Source organism: Pelodiscus sinensis, chromosome 30 (genome assembly GCF_052426305.1).
Source record: "Pelodiscus sinensis isolate ZL-2025 chromosome 30, ASM5242630v1, whole genome shotgun sequence".
NCBI classification, from domain to species: domain Eukaryota; kingdom Metazoa; phylum Chordata; order Testudines; family Trionychidae; genus Pelodiscus; species Pelodiscus sinensis.
In genome coordinates, this window is record NC_143081.1 from 1,557,191 (window position 1) to 1,574,651 (window position 17,461).

The 17,461-nt window shown below is 71.9% G+C and overlaps 1 protein-coding gene across 2 annotated transcripts; it reads left to right on the plus strand.

Moving 5' to 3' along the window:
* The first annotated feature begins 573 nt into the window (after positions 1 to 573).
* On the plus strand, positions 574 to 17,259 carry DCAF11 (DDB1 and CUL4 associated factor 11). 2 transcript variants are annotated; one of them, XM_089774496.1, is made up of 15 exons: positions 574 to 1,160; positions 9,044 to 9,240; positions 10,194 to 10,269; positions 10,384 to 10,505; positions 11,064 to 11,128; positions 11,192 to 11,292; positions 12,795 to 12,941; positions 13,023 to 13,077; positions 13,157 to 13,225; positions 13,436 to 13,493; positions 14,057 to 14,242; positions 14,314 to 14,467; positions 15,463 to 15,615; positions 16,035 to 16,156; positions 16,909 to 17,259. In XM_089774496.1, the coding sequence occupies exons 2-15, from the start codon at positions 9,115 to 9,117 to the stop codon at positions 17,035 to 17,037; spliced, it is 1,563 nt and encodes a 520-aa protein (XP_089630622.1). In that variant the 5' UTR covers positions 574 to 1,160; positions 9,044 to 9,114; the 3' UTR covers positions 17,038 to 17,259. The 2 variants fall into 2 exon arrangements, with proteins under 2 accessions (XP_089630622.1, XP_089630623.1); XM_089774497.1 differs by lacking the exon at positions 574 to 1,160 and having other exon boundaries at positions 9,123 to 9,263.
* Positions 17,260 to 17,461: the final 202 nt, after the last annotated feature.

Consider the following 17,461-nt stretch of genomic DNA (forward strand, 5'->3'; position numbering starts at 1 on the left):
GGGAGATAAAGGGCTGTGGGGCAGGAGGACGTTGGGGGCAGAAATAAAGGGCCATGGGGAGGGAGAGCATTGGGGGGGGGGGGAGATAAAGGGCTGTGGGGCAGGAGGACGTTGGGGGCAGAAATAAAGGGCCATGGGGAGGGAGAGCATGGGGGGGAGATAAAGGGCCATGGGGTGGGGGGGACTTTGGGGGTGGGTTTAAAAGGCCATGGGGCAGGAGAGTATTGGGGGGCAGGTCTAAAGGGGCAGGGGGAGATTGGGGGGCAGGGATAAAGGAGGGTGTGGGGGGGTGGGTATAAAGGGCCATGGGGGGGCAGGGGAACAGTGGGGGGCAGATATAGGGGGCAGGAATAAAGGGCCATGGGGCAGATATAGGGGGCAGGAGGTGGGAATATAGGGGGTGGGGGAGTGTTGGGGGCGGGTATAGAGGGCTATGGGGCGGGGGGGGGTTGTTAGGGCCTGGCTACAAAGTGCCAGGGGGTGGAGCTCGACTCTGCTTTTTGTACCCTCTCCTCAGCCAATCAGGAGCTGCGGCGGCCCCTGCTGGCTGTCAATCACATCGCTGCAGCCATTCAGGCCCGCCTTATATCCCCCGTCAATCACATCGCCGCTGTCCAATCAGGGAGCGAGTTCTCTCCCACGCTCCGCCTCCCTTTGCTGTGCGCGCAATCGAATCCCTCCTGTCCAATCAGCGGGCCAGCGCTCACTTGAAGGCCCGCCTCTGCGCTCCGCTGTCACTCTCTCACTGACTGTCCAATCAGACGAGCCCATCAGCCAGTGTTGTCCAATCAGAGAAGGGAGGGTTTTTTCTGGATGTCAATCACGGCTTGCGAGCCAAATATGCCTTGTCCCGTCTCCCCGTGTCTAGCGCCAGTCACATCGCAACTGTCCAATCAGAGAGCCAGAACGTCACCCTAGACCCGCCCCTCCCACAGCTGCCACCAATCAGCGAGACCTCGAATCCCCGCCTCCTCTTCCGCAAGTGGGAGCGCCAATCAACGTGCCCCGAATTTTCTACCACGCCCTCTCCCCCACGTTGGTGTCCAGCTAGGGAGCCAATCAGAGGGCGCCGGGCATGCCCCTCCCCCGTGCCTTCTTCCGTTAGAAGCGGCTGCTGCTCCAAAGATGTAAACAAGGCCTCGCGCCGCGACCGTTGGAGGGTGAACAACGCCTTGCGCTTCGGGGAAGGGCGGGGGGAGCCTAGGGAGGGGTTTCTGATTGGCCAGGGCCGGCCGGCGAGGGGAGGGGGAGAAGGCTGCTGGGGGAATGAGGTGGGTTCTGATTGGTGGGGGGGGAGGAAGGGTGCTGGCTCGGGGACAGCAAGAGTGTGCCCTAAGTACGGGGCGTTCTCATTGGTGCGCTTGGGGGCGGCCCCGAATATAGGACGCTCTGATTGGTCGGTGGCTGTGGGGTACGGAGGAGGGCGGCAGTGCCCCCTGAGTGTGCAGGGCTCTGATTGGTCGGGGGCCGTGGGGTACGGAGGGGGGCGGCGGTGCCCCTGAGTGTGCAGGGCTCTGATTGGTCGGGGCTGTGGGGTACGGAGGGGGGCGGCAGTGCCCCTGAGTGTGCAGGGCTCTGATTGGTCGGGGGCCGTGGGGTACGGAGAGGGGCGGCGGTGCCCCTGAGTGTGCAGGGCTCTGATTGGTCGGGGCTGTGGGGTACGGAGGGGGGCGGCAGTGCCCCCTGAGTGTGCAGGGCTCTGATTGGTCGGGGGCCGTGGGGTACGGAGGGGGGCGGCGGTGCCCCTGAGTGTGCAGGGCTCTGATTGGTCGGGGCTGTGGGGTACGGAGGGGGGCGGCGGTGCCCCTGAGTGTGCAGGGCTCTGATTGGTCGGGGCCGTGGGGTACGGAGGGGGGCGGCAGTGCCCCCTGAGTGTGCAGGGCTCTGATTGGTCGGGGCTGTGGGGTACGGAGGAGGGCGGCAGTGCCCCCTGAGTGTGCAGGGCTCTGATTGGTCGGGGTTGTGGGGTACGGAGGGGGGCGGCGGTGCCCCTGAGTGTGCAGGGCTCTGATTGGTCGGGGCTGTGGGGTACGGAGGAGGGCGGCGGTGCCCCCTGAGTGTGCAGGGCTCTGATTGGTCGGGGGCTGTGGGGTACGGAGGAGGGCGGCGGTGCCCCCTGAGTGTGCAGGGCTCTGATTGGTCGGGGGCTGTGGGGTACGGAGGGGGGCGGCGGTGCCCCTGAGTGTGCAGGGCTCTGATTGGTCGGGGCTGTGGGGTACGGAGGGGGGCGGCGGTGCCCCCTGAGTGTGCAGGGCTCTGATTGGTCGGGGCTGTGGGGTACGGAGGGGGGCGGCGGTGCCCCCTGAGTGTGCAGGGCTCTGATTGGTCGGGGCTGTGGGGTACGGAGGGGGGCGGCGGTGCCCCCTGAGTGTGCAGGGCTCTGATTGGTCGGGGCTGTGGGGTACGGAGGGGGGCGGCGGTGCCCCTGAGTGTGCAGGGCTCTGATTGGTCGGGGGCCGTGGGGTACGGAGGGGGGCGGCGGTGCCCCTGAGTGTGCAGGGCTCTGATTGGTCGGGGCTGTGGGGTACGGAGGGGGGCGGCGGTGCCCCTGAGTGTGCAGGGCTCTGATTGGTCGGGGGCCGTGGGGTACGGAGGGGGGCGGCGGTGCCCCTGAGTGTGCAGGGCTCTGATTGGTCGGGGGCCGTGGGGTACGGAGGGGGGCGGCGGTGCCCCTGAGTGTGCAGGGCTCTGATTGGTCGGGGCTGTGGGGTACGGAGGGGGGCGGCGGTGCCCCTGAGTGTGCAGGGCTCTGATTGGTCGGGGGCCGTGGGGTACGGAGGGGGGCGGCGGTGCCCCCTGAGTGTGCAGGGCTCTGATTGGTCGGGGGCCGTGGGGTACGGAGGGGGGCGGCGGTGCCCCTGAGTGTGCAGGGCTCTGATTGGTCGGGGGCCGTGGGGTACGGAGGGGGGCGGCGGTGCCCCCTGAGTGTGCAGGGCTCTGATTGGTCGGGGCTGTGGGGTACGGAGGGGGGCGGCGGTGCCCCCTGAGTGTGCAGGGCTCTGATTGGTCGGGGCTGTGGGGTACGGAGGGGGGCGGCGGTGCCCCTGAGTGTGCAGGGCTCTGATTGGTCGGGGGCTGTGGGGTACGGAGGGGGGCGGCGGTGCCCCCTGAGTGTGCAGGGCTCTGATTGGTCGGGGCCGTGGGGTACGGAGGGGGGCGGCGGTGCCCCCTGAGTGTGCAGGGCTCTGATTGGTCGGGGGCCGTGGGGTACGGAGGGGGGCGGCGGTGCCCCTGAGTGTGCAGGGCTCTGATTGGTCGGGGGCCGTGGGGTACGGAGGGGGGCGGCGGTGCCCCTGAGTGTGCAGGGCTCTGATTGGTCGGGGCCGTGGGGTACGGAGGAGGGCGGCGGTGCCCCTGAGTGTGCAGGGCTCTGATTGGTCGGGGCCGTGGGGTACGGAGGGGGGCGGCGGTGCCCCCTGAGTGTGCAGGGCTCTGATTGGTCGGGGGCTGTGGGGTACGGAGGGGGGCGGCGGTGCCCCCTGAGTGTGCAGGGCTCTGATTGGTCGGGGCCGTGGGGTACGGAGGGGGGCGGCGGTGCCCCTGAGTGTGCAGGGCTCTGATTGGTCGGGGGCCGTGGGGTACGGAGAGGGGCGGCGGTGCCCCTGAGTGTGCAGGGCTCTGATTGGTCGGGGGCCGTGGGGTACGGAGGGGGGCGGAGGTGCCCCTGAGTGTGCAGGGCTCTGATTGGTCGGGGGCCGTGGGGTACGGAGGGGGGCGGCGGTGCCCCCTGAGTGTGCAGGGCTCTGATTGGTCGGGGGCCGTGGGGTACGGAGGGGGGCGGCGGTGCCCCTGAGTGTGCAGGGCTCTGATTGGTCGGGGCCGTGGGGTACGGAGGGGGGTGGCGGTGCCCCTGAGTGTGCAGGGCTCTGATTGGTCGGGGCTGTGGGGTACGGAGGAGGGCGGCGGTGCCCCCTGAGTGTGCAGGGCTCTGATTGGTCGGGGCCGTGGGGTACGGAGGAGGGCGGCGGTGCCCCCTGAGTGTGCAGGGCTCTGATTGGTCGGGGCTGTGGGGTACGGAGGAGGGCGGCGGTGCCCCCTGAGTGTGCAGGGCTCTGATTGGTCGGGGGCCGTGGGGTACGGAGGGGGGCGGCGGTGCCCCCTGAGTGTGCAGGGCTCTGATTGGTCGGGGGCCGTGGGGTACGGAGGGGGGCGGCGGTGCCCCTGAGTGTGCAGGGCTCTGATTGGTCGGGGCCGTGGGGTACGGAGGGGGGCGGCGGTGCCCCTGAGTGTGCAGGGCTCTGATTGGTCGGGGCCGTGGGGTACGGAGGGGGGCGGCGGTGCCCCTGAGTGTGCAGGGCTCTGATTGGTCGGGGCCGTGGGGTACGGAGGGGGGCGGCGGTGCCCCCTGAGTGTGCAGGGCTCTGATTGGTCGGGGCCGTGGGGTACGGAGGGGGGCGGCGGTGCCCCCTGAGTGTGCAGGGCTCTGATTGGTCGGGGCCGTGGGGTACGGAGGAGGGCGGCGGTGCCCCCTGAGTGTGCAGGGCTCTGATTGGTCGGGGCCGTGGGGTACGGAGGAGGGCGGCGGTGCCCCCTGAGTGTGCAGGGCTCTGATTGGTCGGGGCTGTGGGGTACGGAGGGGGGCGGCGGTGCCCCTGAGTGTGCAGGGCTCTGATTGGTCGGGGCTGTGGGGTACGGAGGGGGGCGGCGGTGCCCCTGAGTGTGCAGGGCTCTGATTGGTCGGGGCTGTGGGGTACGGAGGGGGGCGGCGGTGCCCCTGAGTGTGCAGGGCTCTGATTGGTCGGGGCTGTGGGGTACGGAGGAGGGCGGCAGTGCCCCTGAGTGTGCAGGGCTCTGATTGGTCGGGGCCGTGGGGTACGGAGGGGGGCGGCGGTGCCCCCTGAGTGTGCAGGGCTCTGATTGGTCGGGGGCTGTGGGGTACGGAGGGGGGCGGCGTTGCCCCCTGAGTGTGCAGGGCTCTGGTCGGCGGCTGTGGGGTACGGAGGGGGGCGGCGGTGCCCCTGAGTGTGCAGGGCTCTGATTGGTCGGGGCTGTGGGGTACGGAGGGGGGCGGCGGTGCCCCTGAGTGTGCAGGGCTCTGATTGGTCGGGGCTGTGGGGTACGGAGGAGGGCGGCAGTGCCCCTGAGTGTGCAGGGCTCTGATTGGTCGGGGCCGTGGGGTACGGAGGGGGGCGGCGGTGCCCCCTGAGTGTGCAGGGCTCTGATTGGTCGGGGGCTGTGGGGTACGGAGGGGGGCGGCGTTGCCCCCTGAGTGTGCAGGGCTCTGGTCGGCGGCTGTGGGGTACGGAGGGGGGCGGCGGTGCCCCTGAGTGTGCAGGGCTCTGATTGGTCGGGGCTGTGGGGTACGGAGGAGGGCGGCAGTGCCCCTGAGTGTGCAGGGCTCTGATTGGTCGGGGCCGTGGGGTACGGAGGGGGGCGGCGGTGCCCCTGAGTGTGCAGGGCTCTGATTGGTCGGGGGCTGTGGGGTACGGAGGGGGGCGGCAGTGCCCCCTGAGTGTGCAGGGCTCTGATTGGTCGGGGGCTGTGGGGTACGGAGGGGGGCGGCAGTGCCCCCTGTGTGTGCAGGGCTCTGATTGGTCGGGGGCTGTGGGGTACGGAGGGGGGCGGCAGTGCCCCCTGAGTGTGCAGGGCTCTGATTGGTCGGGGGCTGTGGGGTACGGAGGAGGGCGGCAGTGCCCCCTGTGTGTGCAGGGCTCTGATTGGTCGGGGGCTGTGGGGTACGGAGGGGGGCGGCAGTGCCCCCTGAGTGTGCAGGGCTCTGATTGGTCGGGGCTGTGGGGTACGGAGGGGGGCGGCGGTGCCCCCTGAGTGTGCAGGGCTCTGATTGGTCGGGGCTGTGGGGTACGGAGGGGGGCGGCAGTGCCCCCTGAGTGTGCCGGGCTCTGATTGGTCGGGGCTGTGGGGTACGGAGGGGGGCGGCAGTGCCCCCTGAGTGTGCAGGGCTCTGATTGGTCGGGGCTGTGGGGTACGGAGGGGGGCGGCAGTGCCCCTGAGTGTGCAGGGCTCTGGTCGGGCCTGTGGGGTACGGAGGGGGGCGGCAGTGCCCCCTGAGTGTGCAGGGCTCTGATTGGTCGGGGGCTGTGGGGTACGGAGGGGGGCGGCAGTGCCCCCTGAGTGTGCAGGGCTCTGATTGGTCGGGGCTGTGGGGTACGGAGGGGGGCGGCAGTGCCCCTGAGTGTGCAGGGCTCTGATTGGTCGGGGCTGTGGGGTACGGAGGAGGGCGGCAGTGCCCCCTGAGTGTGCAGGGCTCTGATTGGTCGGGGGCCGTGGGGTACGGAGGGAGACGGCAGTGCCCCCTGAGTGTGCAGGGCTCTGATTGGTCAGGGCTGTGGGGTACGGAGGGGGGCGGCAGTGCCCCTGAGTGTGCAGGGCTCTGATTGGTCGGGGGCCGTGGGGTACGGAGGGGGGCGGCGGTGCCCCCTGAGTGTGCAGGGCTCTGATTGGTCGGGGGCTGTGGGGTACGGAGGGGGGCGGCAGTGCCCCCTGAGTGTGCAGGGCTCTGATTGGTCGGGGCTGTGGGGTACGGAGGGGGGCGGCGGTGCCCCTGAGTGTGCAGGGCTCTGATTGGTCGGGGCTGTGGGGTACGGAGGAGGGCGGCAGTGCCCCTGAGTGTGCAGGGCTCTGATTGGTCGGGGCCGTGGGGTACGGAGGGGGGCGGCGGTGCCCCCTGAGTGTGCAGGGCTCTGATTGGTCGGGGGCTGTGGGGTACGGAGGGGGGCGGCGTTGCCCCCTGAGTGTGCAGGGCTCTGGTCGGCGGCTGTGGGGTACGGAGGGGGGCGGCGGTGCCCCTGAGTGTGCAGGGCTCTGATTGGTCGGGGCTGTGGGGTACGGAGGAGGGCGGCAGTGCCCCTGAGTGTGCAGGGCTCTGATTGGTCGGGGCCGTGGGGTACGGAGGGGGGCGGCGGTGCCCCTGAGTGTGCAGGGCTCTGATTGGTCGGGGGCTGTGGGGTACGGAGGGGGGCGGCAGTGCCCCCTGAGTGTGCAGGGCTCTGATTGGTCGGGGCTGTGGGGTACGGAGGGGGGCGGCGGTGCCCCCTGAGTGTGCAGGGCTCTGATTGGTCGGGGGCTGTGGGGTACGGAGGGGGGCGGCAGTGCCCCCTGTGTGTGCAGGGCTCTGATTGGTCGGGGCTGTGGGGTACGGAGGGGGGCGGCAGTGCCCCCTGTGTGTGCAGGGCTCTGATTGGTCGGGGGCTGTGGGGTACGGAGGGGGGCGGCAGTGCCCCCTGAGTGTGCAGGGCTCTGATTGGTCGGGGGCTGTGGGGTACGGAGGAGGGCGGCAGTGCCCCCTGTGTGTGCAGGGCTCTGATTGGTCGGGGGCTGTGGGGTACGGAGGGGGGCGGCAGTGCCCCCTGAGTGTGCAGGGCTCTGATTGGTCGGGGCTGTGGGGTACGGAGGGGGGCGGCGGTGCCCCCTGAGTGTGCAGGGCTCTGATTGGTCGGGGCTGTGGGGTACGGAGGGGGGCGGCAGTGCCCCCTGAGTGTGCCGGGCTCTGATTGGTCGGGGCTGTGGGGTACGGAGGGGGGCGGCAGTGCCCCCTGAGTGTGCAGGGCTCTGATTGGTCGGGGCTGTGGGGTACGGAGGGGGGCGGCAGTGCCCCTGAGTGTGCAGGGCTCTGATTGGTCGGGCCTGTGGGGTACGGAGGGGGGCGGCAGTGCCCCCTGAGTGTGCAGGGCTCTGATTGGTCGGGGGCTGTGGGGTACGGAGGGGGGCGGCAGTGCCCCCTGAGTGTGCAGGGCTCTGATTGGTCGGGGCTGTGGGGTACGGAGGGGGGCGGCAGTGCCCCTGAGTGTGCAGGGCTCTGATTGGTCGGGCCTGTGGGGTACGGAGGGGGGCGGCAGTGCCCCCTGAGTGTGCAGGGCTCTGATTGGTCGGGGGCTGTGGGGTACGGAGGGGGGCGGCAGTGCCCCCTGAGTGTGCAGGGCTCTGATTGGTCGGGGCTGTGGGGTACGGAGGGGGGCGGCGGTGCCCCCTGAGTGTGCAGGGCTCTGATTGGTCGGGGGCTGTGGGGTACGGAGGGGGGCGGCAGTGCCCCCTGAGTGTGCAGGGCTCTGATTGGTCGGGGGCTGTGGGGTACGGAGGGGGGCGGCAGTGCCCCCTGAGTGTGCAGGGCTCTGATTGGTCGGGGGCCGTGGGGTACGGAGGGGGGCGGCAGTGCCCCTGAGTGTGCAGGGCTCTGATTGGTCGGGGCTGTGGGGTACGGAGGGGGGCGGCAGTGCCCCTGAGTGTGCAGGGCTCTGATTGGTCGGGGCTGTGGGGTACGGAGGAGGGCGGCAGTGCCCCCTGAGTGTGCAGGGCTCTGATTGGTCGGGGGCCGTGGGGTACGGAGGGGGGCGGCAGTGCCCCTGAGTGTGCAGGGCTCTGATTGGTCGGGGCTGTGGGGTACGGAGGAGGGCGGCAGTGCCCCCTGAGTGTGCAGGGCTCTGATTGGTCGGGGGCCGTGGGGTACGGAGGGGGACGGCAGTGCCCCCTGAGTGTGCAGGGCTCTGATTGGTCTCCCAAAAAATACCGACCACACGGGCTAAAAATTTGTCGAGCAAAAAAAACCCCCCCCCCCCGCCCTGCCTTCCGCATGGAACATCCCCTGTGTGGCTCGTACCAAGAGCTGGGAGCGAGGGGGGGGGCAGCAGAGCCTGGTCTGCAACACAGAGAAGGGCGGACCCTGGGGCAACACAGTGGGGGGGCGACCGTGGGCAGGAAGGTGACCCCCCCTCCCCCCCCGTAGCCAGGTCTTTGGGTGTCCCAGTGGGAAGACCCAGAAGTTCCCCCCGGTCCGTTTTGGCTGAGGGGGCGACCACCCGGCACCCGCGGGCTCCTCTCCTGGGGGGTCCCAGCGCCCGGGGGGGTCCCTCCCCCTGCCCCCACCCCCGCCCGGCTTCCCTCCGGCACCCGGCCGAAAAAGCCGAGAATCCCGGACGTTGCACGTGTCCGCTATTGTCTGAATGTTCTTTACCGGCCAGAGGGCGCGAAACCGGCCCATCCGGTACAATAGCGGACACCTGGCAACGCTGGCCGTGGGGCAGGGGGGAGGGCGTCCTGGCCCTGGCTATGCAGGGCTGTGATTGGGGGCTAACGGTTTTCCTTTCAGGGCGCGTCTGGTTCCCGACTGGCTGCAGGAGAGGCGCCAAGGCAGCGAGCCCACCAGACCATGCCATAGACATGGGGTCCCGCAGCAGCAGCGCTAGCTCAGGGGGGCAGGCCCCCGAGGACGGCTGGCCCCAGAGGGGCAGCCTGGTCCTGCGCAGCGAGGAGGAGGAGGACGAGGAACATGTGGATCTGCCCCAGGTACGGGCTTATCTACCGCGCAGGTAACTTTACCCCGCAGCCTCGTCCTCTACATGCACCGTCTGCCCCACGTCGGGGGCACCAGGGGCCTGCCTGGCTCGGGGGGGATGGGGAATGGGTCTTTCCCCTGCGGAGGCTGCCGTCTCTGGTTTGACCTCAGCGGGGGGCTGGGGGAGGGAGGGGGCTAAGGGGCCTCCCCCCTCGCACGTGGACTCACAAGACAGGAGGCAGCGTGGATGCGGAGCGGATCAGGGGAACACAACGGCTTCGGTCGCTCCCTGCGGAAACCCGGGAGGGAGCCGCAGCCAATCCAGGGGGACCCATCCGCACGGGGTGGGGCAGGCGGCGGAGCCGCCACTGTAATCTCTTGGGGCCATGGAGGGAATCGTGGCTGCCCGCAAACTCCCCCAGGGTGACGGTGCCCCCCAAAGTGACAGCAGCGGGGGAAGATCGTGGAGGAGCAGAGGGGTTTCCCTCTGGAGCTGGCCCGGGGGCGCCTGCCGTTGGGAGAGGCGAAGGAGGGAGGGCGACACCCCGCGCCCATGCAGCTGGACGAGGAGAGGGCCGAGTCTCGGGCCCGAACGGGTGACGGCCCCGGGCCAGCCCCAGAACGCGGCGGCTGGGGGATTCCGAGGGCACGCACAGAGCACACTTCGACCAGGAAGGGGATTCCCCCGAGGGGCACCGGGGGTCTCCAGCCCTGAGCAGGGCGGTTGTAAGGCACCGCGCCCCGGGCCAGCCAGGAGTTTGTGTAGGGAAGGGCCGTGCCGGTTGACTCGGCGGGCGGTGAAGTAGCTGCTGCCTGGCCGACCCATTGGATTGAGAGACCAGGAGAGGAAGGGGCAGCCCGGGCTCTCGGGTTCCTATCCCTCCGCGCGGCCAACCCTCTGGGCACAGGGCTGGGGAGCTGCTTGAAGGGGAGCAGAGTGAGCTCTAGTTTCTCTGCCCCCCAGATGTCAGATTTGGCTGCAAGGCGGCGGCACGGCCAGCGTCCCGAGAGGCATCTGGGAGACTGTTACAACCCCCCAGGTACACACCAGGACCCCGGTCTCTGGAAGGGAGTGGGGCGGAGCTGGGGGGCGGTGCTGGGAGGTCTCTGCCCCGACACACACCCGCTGCCTCTCTCTGTCCCCGCCCCCCCAGTGGACTCGGCGCCGGACACCCGGGATGTGCAGAACAACGCGATCAAAACCCAGATCCGCCTGGCCAACGGGATGCTGGGCTCCCGGCGAGCCAATCGCAGCATCCCCCACCTCCTCCACCAGGTACGCGGCCCCGCGCCGGGCCGACGGGGGGGGCTCCGGGGTGGGGACGGGGCGCTGGCTGTCGGGGGGGGGCTCCGGAGCGTGGTCCGGGGCGGGGGCAGGGCGCTGGCCGGCGGGGGGGGCTCAGGGGCGGGGCGCTGGCCGGCGGGGGGGCTCCGGGGCGGGGTGGGGTGCTGGCCGGTGGGGGGGCTCCGGGGGGGCGGAGGGGGCTCAGGGGCGGGGCGCTGGCCGGCGGGGGGGCTCCGGGGCGGGGTGGGGTGCTGGCCGGGGGGGGGCTCCGGGGCGGAGGGGGCTCAGGGGCGGGGCGCTGGCCGGCGGGGGGGCTCCGGGGCGGGGTGGGGGTGCTGGCTGTCGGGGGGGGGCTCCGGAGCGTGGTCCGGGGCGGGGCAGGGCGCTGGCCGGCGGGGGGGGGCTCCGGGGCGGGGGGGGGGCTCAGGGGCGGGGCGCTGGCCGGCGGGGGGGCTCCGGGGCGGGGTGGGGCGCTGGCCGGCGGGGGGGCTCCGGGGCGGGGTGGGGGGCTGGCCGGCGGGGGCTCACACCCGCTCCGCTCCCCCGCAGAGAGAGAGGGGCCTGTGCCACAACAGCAGCTTCTCCCCCGGCGAGCGCTCCCGCTTGACGTCCCAGTGAGTATCGGCCGGGGGGGGGGGGCGCCGCGGGGGCTCCCACTGACCCTGTGTCCCCCCCAGCTTCCTGCCCAACCAGCTGGTGTTCACCGACTCCTACTCCCAGAAGGCCTTCTGCGGCATCTACTCCCGGGACGGGCAGCTCTTCATGTCCGCCTGCCAAGGTACGGGGGGGGCGCGGCTGCCACCACGCTGCCCCCGCCGCTCGGCCTAAACGGCCCCCCGATCCTCTGGGCCCCCGGGCGCCCGCTGCCCCCGCCGCTCGGCCTAAACGGCCCCCCGATCCTCTGGGCCCCCGGGCGCCCGCTGCCCCCGCCGCTCGGCCTAAACGGCCCCCCGATCCTCTGGGCCCCCGGGCGCCCGCTGCCCCCGCCGCTCGGCCTTGTGGGTAAACGGCCCCCCGATCCTCTGGGCCCCCGGGCGCCCGCTGCCCCCGCCGCTCGGCCTAAACGGCCCCCCGATCCTCTGGGCCCCCGGGCGCCCGCTGCCCCCGCCGCTCGGCCTAAACGGCCCCCCGATCCTCTGGGCCCCCGGGCGCCCGCTGCCCCCGCCGCTCGGCCTAAACGGCCCCCCGATCCTCTGGGCCCCCGGGCGCCCGCTGCCCCCGCCGCTCGGCCTTGTGGGTAAACGGCCCCCCGATCCTCTGGGCCCCCGGGCGCCCGCTGCCCCCGCCGCTCGGCCTAAACGGCCCCCCGATCCTCTGGGCCCCCGGGCGCCCGCTGCCCCCGCCGCTCGGCCTTGTGGGTAAACGGCCCCCCGATCCTCTGGGCCCCCGGGCGCCCGCTGCCCCCGCCGCTCGGCCTTGTGGGTAAACGGCCCCCCGATCCTCTGGGCCCCCGGGCGCCCGCTGCCCCTTGGCCTTGTGGGTAAACGACACCCCGATCCTCTGGGCCCCCGGGCGCCCGCTGCCCCCGCCGCTCGGCCTAAACGGCCCCCCGATCCTCTGGGCCCCCGGGCGCCCGCTGCCCCCGCCGCTCGGCCTAAACGGCCCCCCGATCCTCTGGGCCCCCGGGCGCCCGCTGCCCCTTGGCCTTGTGGGTAAACGACACCCCGATCCTCTGGGCCCCCGGGCGCCCGCTGCCCCTTGGCCTCGTGGGTAAACGGCACCCCGATCCTCTGGGCGCCCGCTGCCCCTCGGCCTTGTGGGTAAATGGTCCCCCGATCCTCTGGGCCCCCGGGCGCCCGCTGCCCCTCGGCCTCGTGGGTAAACGGCACCCCGATCCTCTGGGCCCCCGGGCGCCCGCTGCCCCTCGGCCTCGTGGGCAAACGGCACCCCGATCCTCTGGGCGCCCGCTGCCCCTCGGCCTTGTGGGTAAACGGCACCCCGATCCTCTGGGCCCCCGGGCGCCCGCTGCCCCTCGGCCTCGTGGGTAAACGGCACCCCGATCCTCTGGGCCCCCGGGCGCCCGCTGCCCCTCAGCCTCGTGGGTAAACGGCACCCCAATCCTCTAGGCCCTCTGCCCCTTGGACTTGTGGGTGCACGGCACCCCCGATCCTCTGGGTCCTCACCCCCCGGGTGCCTGCTGCCCCTCGGCCTTCTGGGTAAACCGTACCCTCCCGATCCTCTGGGCCCTCGCCCCCGGGCACCCGCTGCCCCTCGGCCTTGTGGGTAAACGCCCCCCCCCCCCCGATCCTCCTCACCCCTCGCCTCCCCCTGCCCACCCAGACCAGACCATCCGCCTGTACGACTGCCGCTACGGAGGCTTCCGGAAGTTCAGGAGCATCCGGGCGCGGGACGTGGGCTGGAGCGTCCTGGACGTCGCCTTCGCCCCCGACGGAGCCCACTTCTTCTACTCCAGCTGGTCCGACTACAGTGAGTAGAGCCCGGGGGCGGAGCCTGTCCTGGTCCCGCCCCCCCGGCGGGCAGCACTGACCCGTGTCTCTCCCCCCCCAGTTCACATCTGTAATATCTACGGGGACGGGGACGTCCACACGGCGCTGGATCTGAGGTAGCGGGGGCAGGGGGCTCGGGGTGAGGGGGGAGAGCCAGGCCCCCAGGATTTCAGCCTCTCCCTCTTCTCGCCGCAGGCCGGATGAGCGCCGCTTCGCCATCTTCTCCCTCACCGTCTCCTCCGACGGGCGAGAGGTCCTTGGGGGGTGAGTGTGTGTCCCTCTCCCCCCCCCCCCCCCCCAGCTTCCGCCCCCGCCCTGTGGCAAGGGCAGAGAGCATGCTGGGAGTGTGGTGTCTCTTACCCACAAGGGGAGCATCAGGCCGTGGGGTCAGGGTCACCCGCCGGCCCACTGCCCTAGACACCAGCCCCCCTCCGCGCCCCAGGCCAGCCTGATGCCTCGGTTTCCCCTCCCCAGCGCCAGCGACGGCTGTGTCTACGTATTCGACCCGGAGCAGAAGAAACGGACCCTCAAGGTACCTCTCCTGCTGGGGGGCAGGCGGAGCCCCTGGGGAGGGGCCTGAGCAGGGGGGATGGTGGGAGGGAGCCTCGCAGGTGGGTGCCCTGGGAACGCCTTGGCAACAGCACCGCAGATTGTGGGCGCAGCGTCTACATGACGCTCCCCACCCCGGGGGCACGGGGGAGGAGAGGGAGGGGGTTACTCGCGATGCTCCGGGGGCCCGTGGCGGCGGGGGGGGGCCGGGAGGGGGTTACCCGCGATGCTCCGGGGCCGTGGCGGGGGGGGGTCCGGGAGGGGGTTACCCGCGGTGCTCCGGGGCCGTGGCGGGGGGGGGTCCGGGAGGGGGTTACCCGCGATGCTCCGGGGCCGTGGCGGGGGGGGGTCCGGGAGGGGGTTACCCGCGGTGCTCCGGGGCCGTGGCGGGGGGGGGTCCGGGAGGGGGTTACCCGCGATGCTCCGGGGCCGTGGCGGGGGGGGTCCGGGAGGGGGTTACCCGCGATGCTCCGGGGCCGTGGCGGGGCGGTCCGGCCGGGGGGCCCGGGGGGGCGTGGCAGCGACGGAGGTGCCTCCCGCCCCCAGATCGAGTCGCACGAGGACGACGTGAACGCCGTGGCGTTCGCCGACAGCAGCTCCCACATCCTGTTCTCGGGGGGCGACGACGCCCTCTGCAAGGTGTGGGACCGGCGCACCATGCGGGACGACGACCCCCAGCCCGTGGGGGTGCTGGCCGGGCACCGGGACGGGATCACCTTCCTGCACAGCAAGGTGAGCGCCCCCGGCGGGCGGCGGGGCGGGGCAGGGCGGGGCTGGAGCTGACCCTCTCTCCCGCCCCCCAGGGGGACGCCCGCTACCTGATCTCCAACTCCAAGGACCAGACCATCAAGCTGTGGGACATCCGGCGGCCCTCGGGGCGCGAGGGGCTGGAGGCGTCGCGCCAGGCCGTCACCCAGCAGAACTGGGACTACCGCTGGCAGCAGGTGCCCCGGAAAGGTCAGCAGAGCAGGGGGACGGGGGGGGGGGGTGCTTAGGACAGGAAGCGGGGAGGGGTGAGGGATGGGTGGGGGTGCTGAGGACAGGAAGTGGGGTGGGGTGGGGGTGCTGAGGACAGGAAGCGAGATGGGATGGGGGCAGGCTGGGGGTGCTGAGGACAGGAAGTGGGGAGGGGTGAGGGATGGGTGGGAGTGCTGAGGACAGGAAGTGGGGTGGGGTGGGGGTGCTGAGGACAGGAAGCGAGATGGGATGGGGGCAGGCTGGGGGTGCTGAGGACAGGAAGTGGGGAGGGGTGAGGGATGGGTGGGAGTGCTGAGGACAGGAAGTGGGGTGGGGTGGGGGTGCTGAGGACAGGAAGCGAGATGGGATGGGGGCAGGCTGGGGGTGCTGAGGACAGGAAGTGGGGAGGGGTGGGGGATGGGTGGGAGTGCTGAGGACAGGAAGTGGGGTGGGGTGGGGGCAGGGTGGGGGTGCTGAGGACAGGAAGTGGGGAGGGGTGGGGGATGGGTGGGAGTGCTGAGGACAGGAAGTGGGGTGGGGTGGGGGTGCTGAGGACAGGAAGCGAGATGGGATGGGGGCAGGCTGGGGGTGCTGAGGACAGGAAGTGGGGAGGGGTGGGGGATGGGTGGGAGTGCTGAGGACAGGAAGTGGGGTGGGGGTGCTGAGGACAGGAAGTGGGGAGGGGGCGTTGCGGAGGACAGGAAGCAGGGTGGGGTGGGGGCAGGGTGGGGGTGCTGAGGACAGGAAGTGGGGAGGGGCTGTTGCGGAGGACAGGAAGCGGGGTGGGGTGGCAAGAGCAGGGGACAGGAAATGGGGGACGGGACAGGAAGTGGTTAAGAGGAAGTGGAGTGAAAGCGGGGTGCAGGCAGTGGCCTAAAGGTTGGCATGAGGGGTGTTTGCCTGCCCTCTTGGGGAGGGGGAGCAAAACAGGAAGTTCCGCCCTGGGGAGGGGTTTGGCGGGAATGTGGGCGGGCTCTGACCCTGTCAATCTCCAGCCTGGCGCAGGACCAAGCTGCCAGGCGACAGCTCCCTGATGACGTACCGGGGCCACGGGGTGCTGCAGACGCTGATCCGCTGCCGCTTCTCGCCCCCGCACAGCACCGGGCAGCGGTACATCTACAGCGGCTGCTCCACCGGCAAGGTGGTGGGTGAGTGAGGGGGCCAACACCCACCCGCTGGCAAGGACAACGCAGGAAGTCCCGCCCCCCGGGAAGGGCAAAACAGGAAGTCCCACCCACCAAGCAAGGGCCAAAACAGGAAGTCCTGCCCACGGGTGTGGTGGGGGGGCAGCCAGAGGGCTTTGGACTGTACCACTGAATTCAGAGTGGAAGAGGCTGACTGGGAAGGACCATTCCTTCACATGGGGGGAGAGACGTGGCTAGTACCACTATTCTGTAGGGGTCGGGGAGCCAGTGGAAGATACCATTCTATGAGAGATGGGGGGGGCTGGGTCAGCCGACTGAGGGCAAGGTCAGGAGGGCTCATTGTAGGGGGGTGCAAGTGGCACGTACCACGGTGCTGGGCGGGGGGAAGTAACCCCCTGGCTTAGACTCTGCCCTGCCCCCAGTGTACGACCTCCTGAGTGGGCAGATCATCAAGAAACTGACCAATCGCAACGCCTGCATGCGCGACTCCTGCGTGCGCGACGTCAGCTGGCACCCCTACGAGGAGAAGATCGTCAGCAGCTCCGTGAGTGGGGGGCTGGGGGCTCTGCCGGGGGGCAGACAGTGCAGGGAGGGAGGGCTCTGCGGGGGGGCCCAGGGAGGCGGGCTGGGGGGCCGGGGGGGGAGGGAGGGCTCCGTGGGGGGAGTCGGGGGGGGAGAAGGGCTCTGCGGGGGGGGCCCAGGGAGGCGGGCTGGGGGGCCGGGCTGGGGAGAGACGGCTCCACGGGGGGGCCAGGACAGGGAGGGCTCTGCGGGGAGGGGGCTGGGGGGCCGGGGGGGGGGGGGGGCCGGGGAGGGAGGGCTCTACGGGGGGGGGCCCAGGGAGGCGGGCTGGGGGGCCGGGCTGGGGAGAGACGGCTCCACGGGGGGCCAGGACAGGGAGGGCTCTGCGGGGAGGGAGCCCGGGGGGGGGCCGGGGAGGGAGGGCTCTACGGGGGGGGCCCAGGGAGGCGGGCTGGGGGGCCGGGCTGGGGAGAGACGGCTCCACGGGGGGGGGCCAGGACAGGGAGGGCTCTGCGGGGAGGGAGCCCGGGGGGGGGCCGGGGAGGGAGGGCTCTACGGGGGGGGGCCCAGGGAGGCGGGCTGGGGGGCCGGGCTGGGGAGAGACGGCTCCACGGGGGGGGCCAGGACAGGGAGGGCTCTGCGGGGTGGGAGCCCGGGGGGGGGCCGGGGAGGGAGGGCTCTACGGGGGGGGCCCAGGGAGGCGGGCTGGGGGGCCGGGGAGGGAGGGAGGGCTCCGGGGGCAGGCGCGGGGGGCTGACCCCTCTCTCCCGGCAGTGGGACGGCTGTCTGCGCCTGTGGGAGTACCGCCAGGCTGAATGCTACGACGAGGAGCTCAGGGACCCCGAGAACCCCCCTCTGGCTGGGAGCCCCCCCGCCGGCCCCCCGGCCCCCTTGGACCTGTAGCCCCCGCCGGCCCCTTCCCAGCGCTGGGCCGGGGGGGCTCTTTCTGGCTAAGCGCGGGGGGGGCTGCTTGGCCCTCGCCGAAGGACATTGGACGTTTCACGGCTGTTGTGGGCGGATGCGCAATGTGCTGGGCGGGGAACGGGGCGTGGGGCCTGCCCCTCGAGGGGGGGCGCTGCCTTGATGGGCCCTGGGGGGGGGCGTGGGGCCTGCCCCTCGAGGGGGGGCGCTGCCTTGATGGGCCCTGGGGGGGGGGCGTGGGGCCTGCCCCTCAAGGGGGGGGCACTGCCTTGATGGGCCCTGGGGGGGGGGCGTGGGGCCTGCCCCTCGAGGGGGGGCGCTGCCTTGATGGGCCCTGGGGGGGGGGCGTGGGGCCTGCCCCTCGAGGGGGGGGCACTGCCTTGATGGGCCCTGGGGGGGGGCCTGC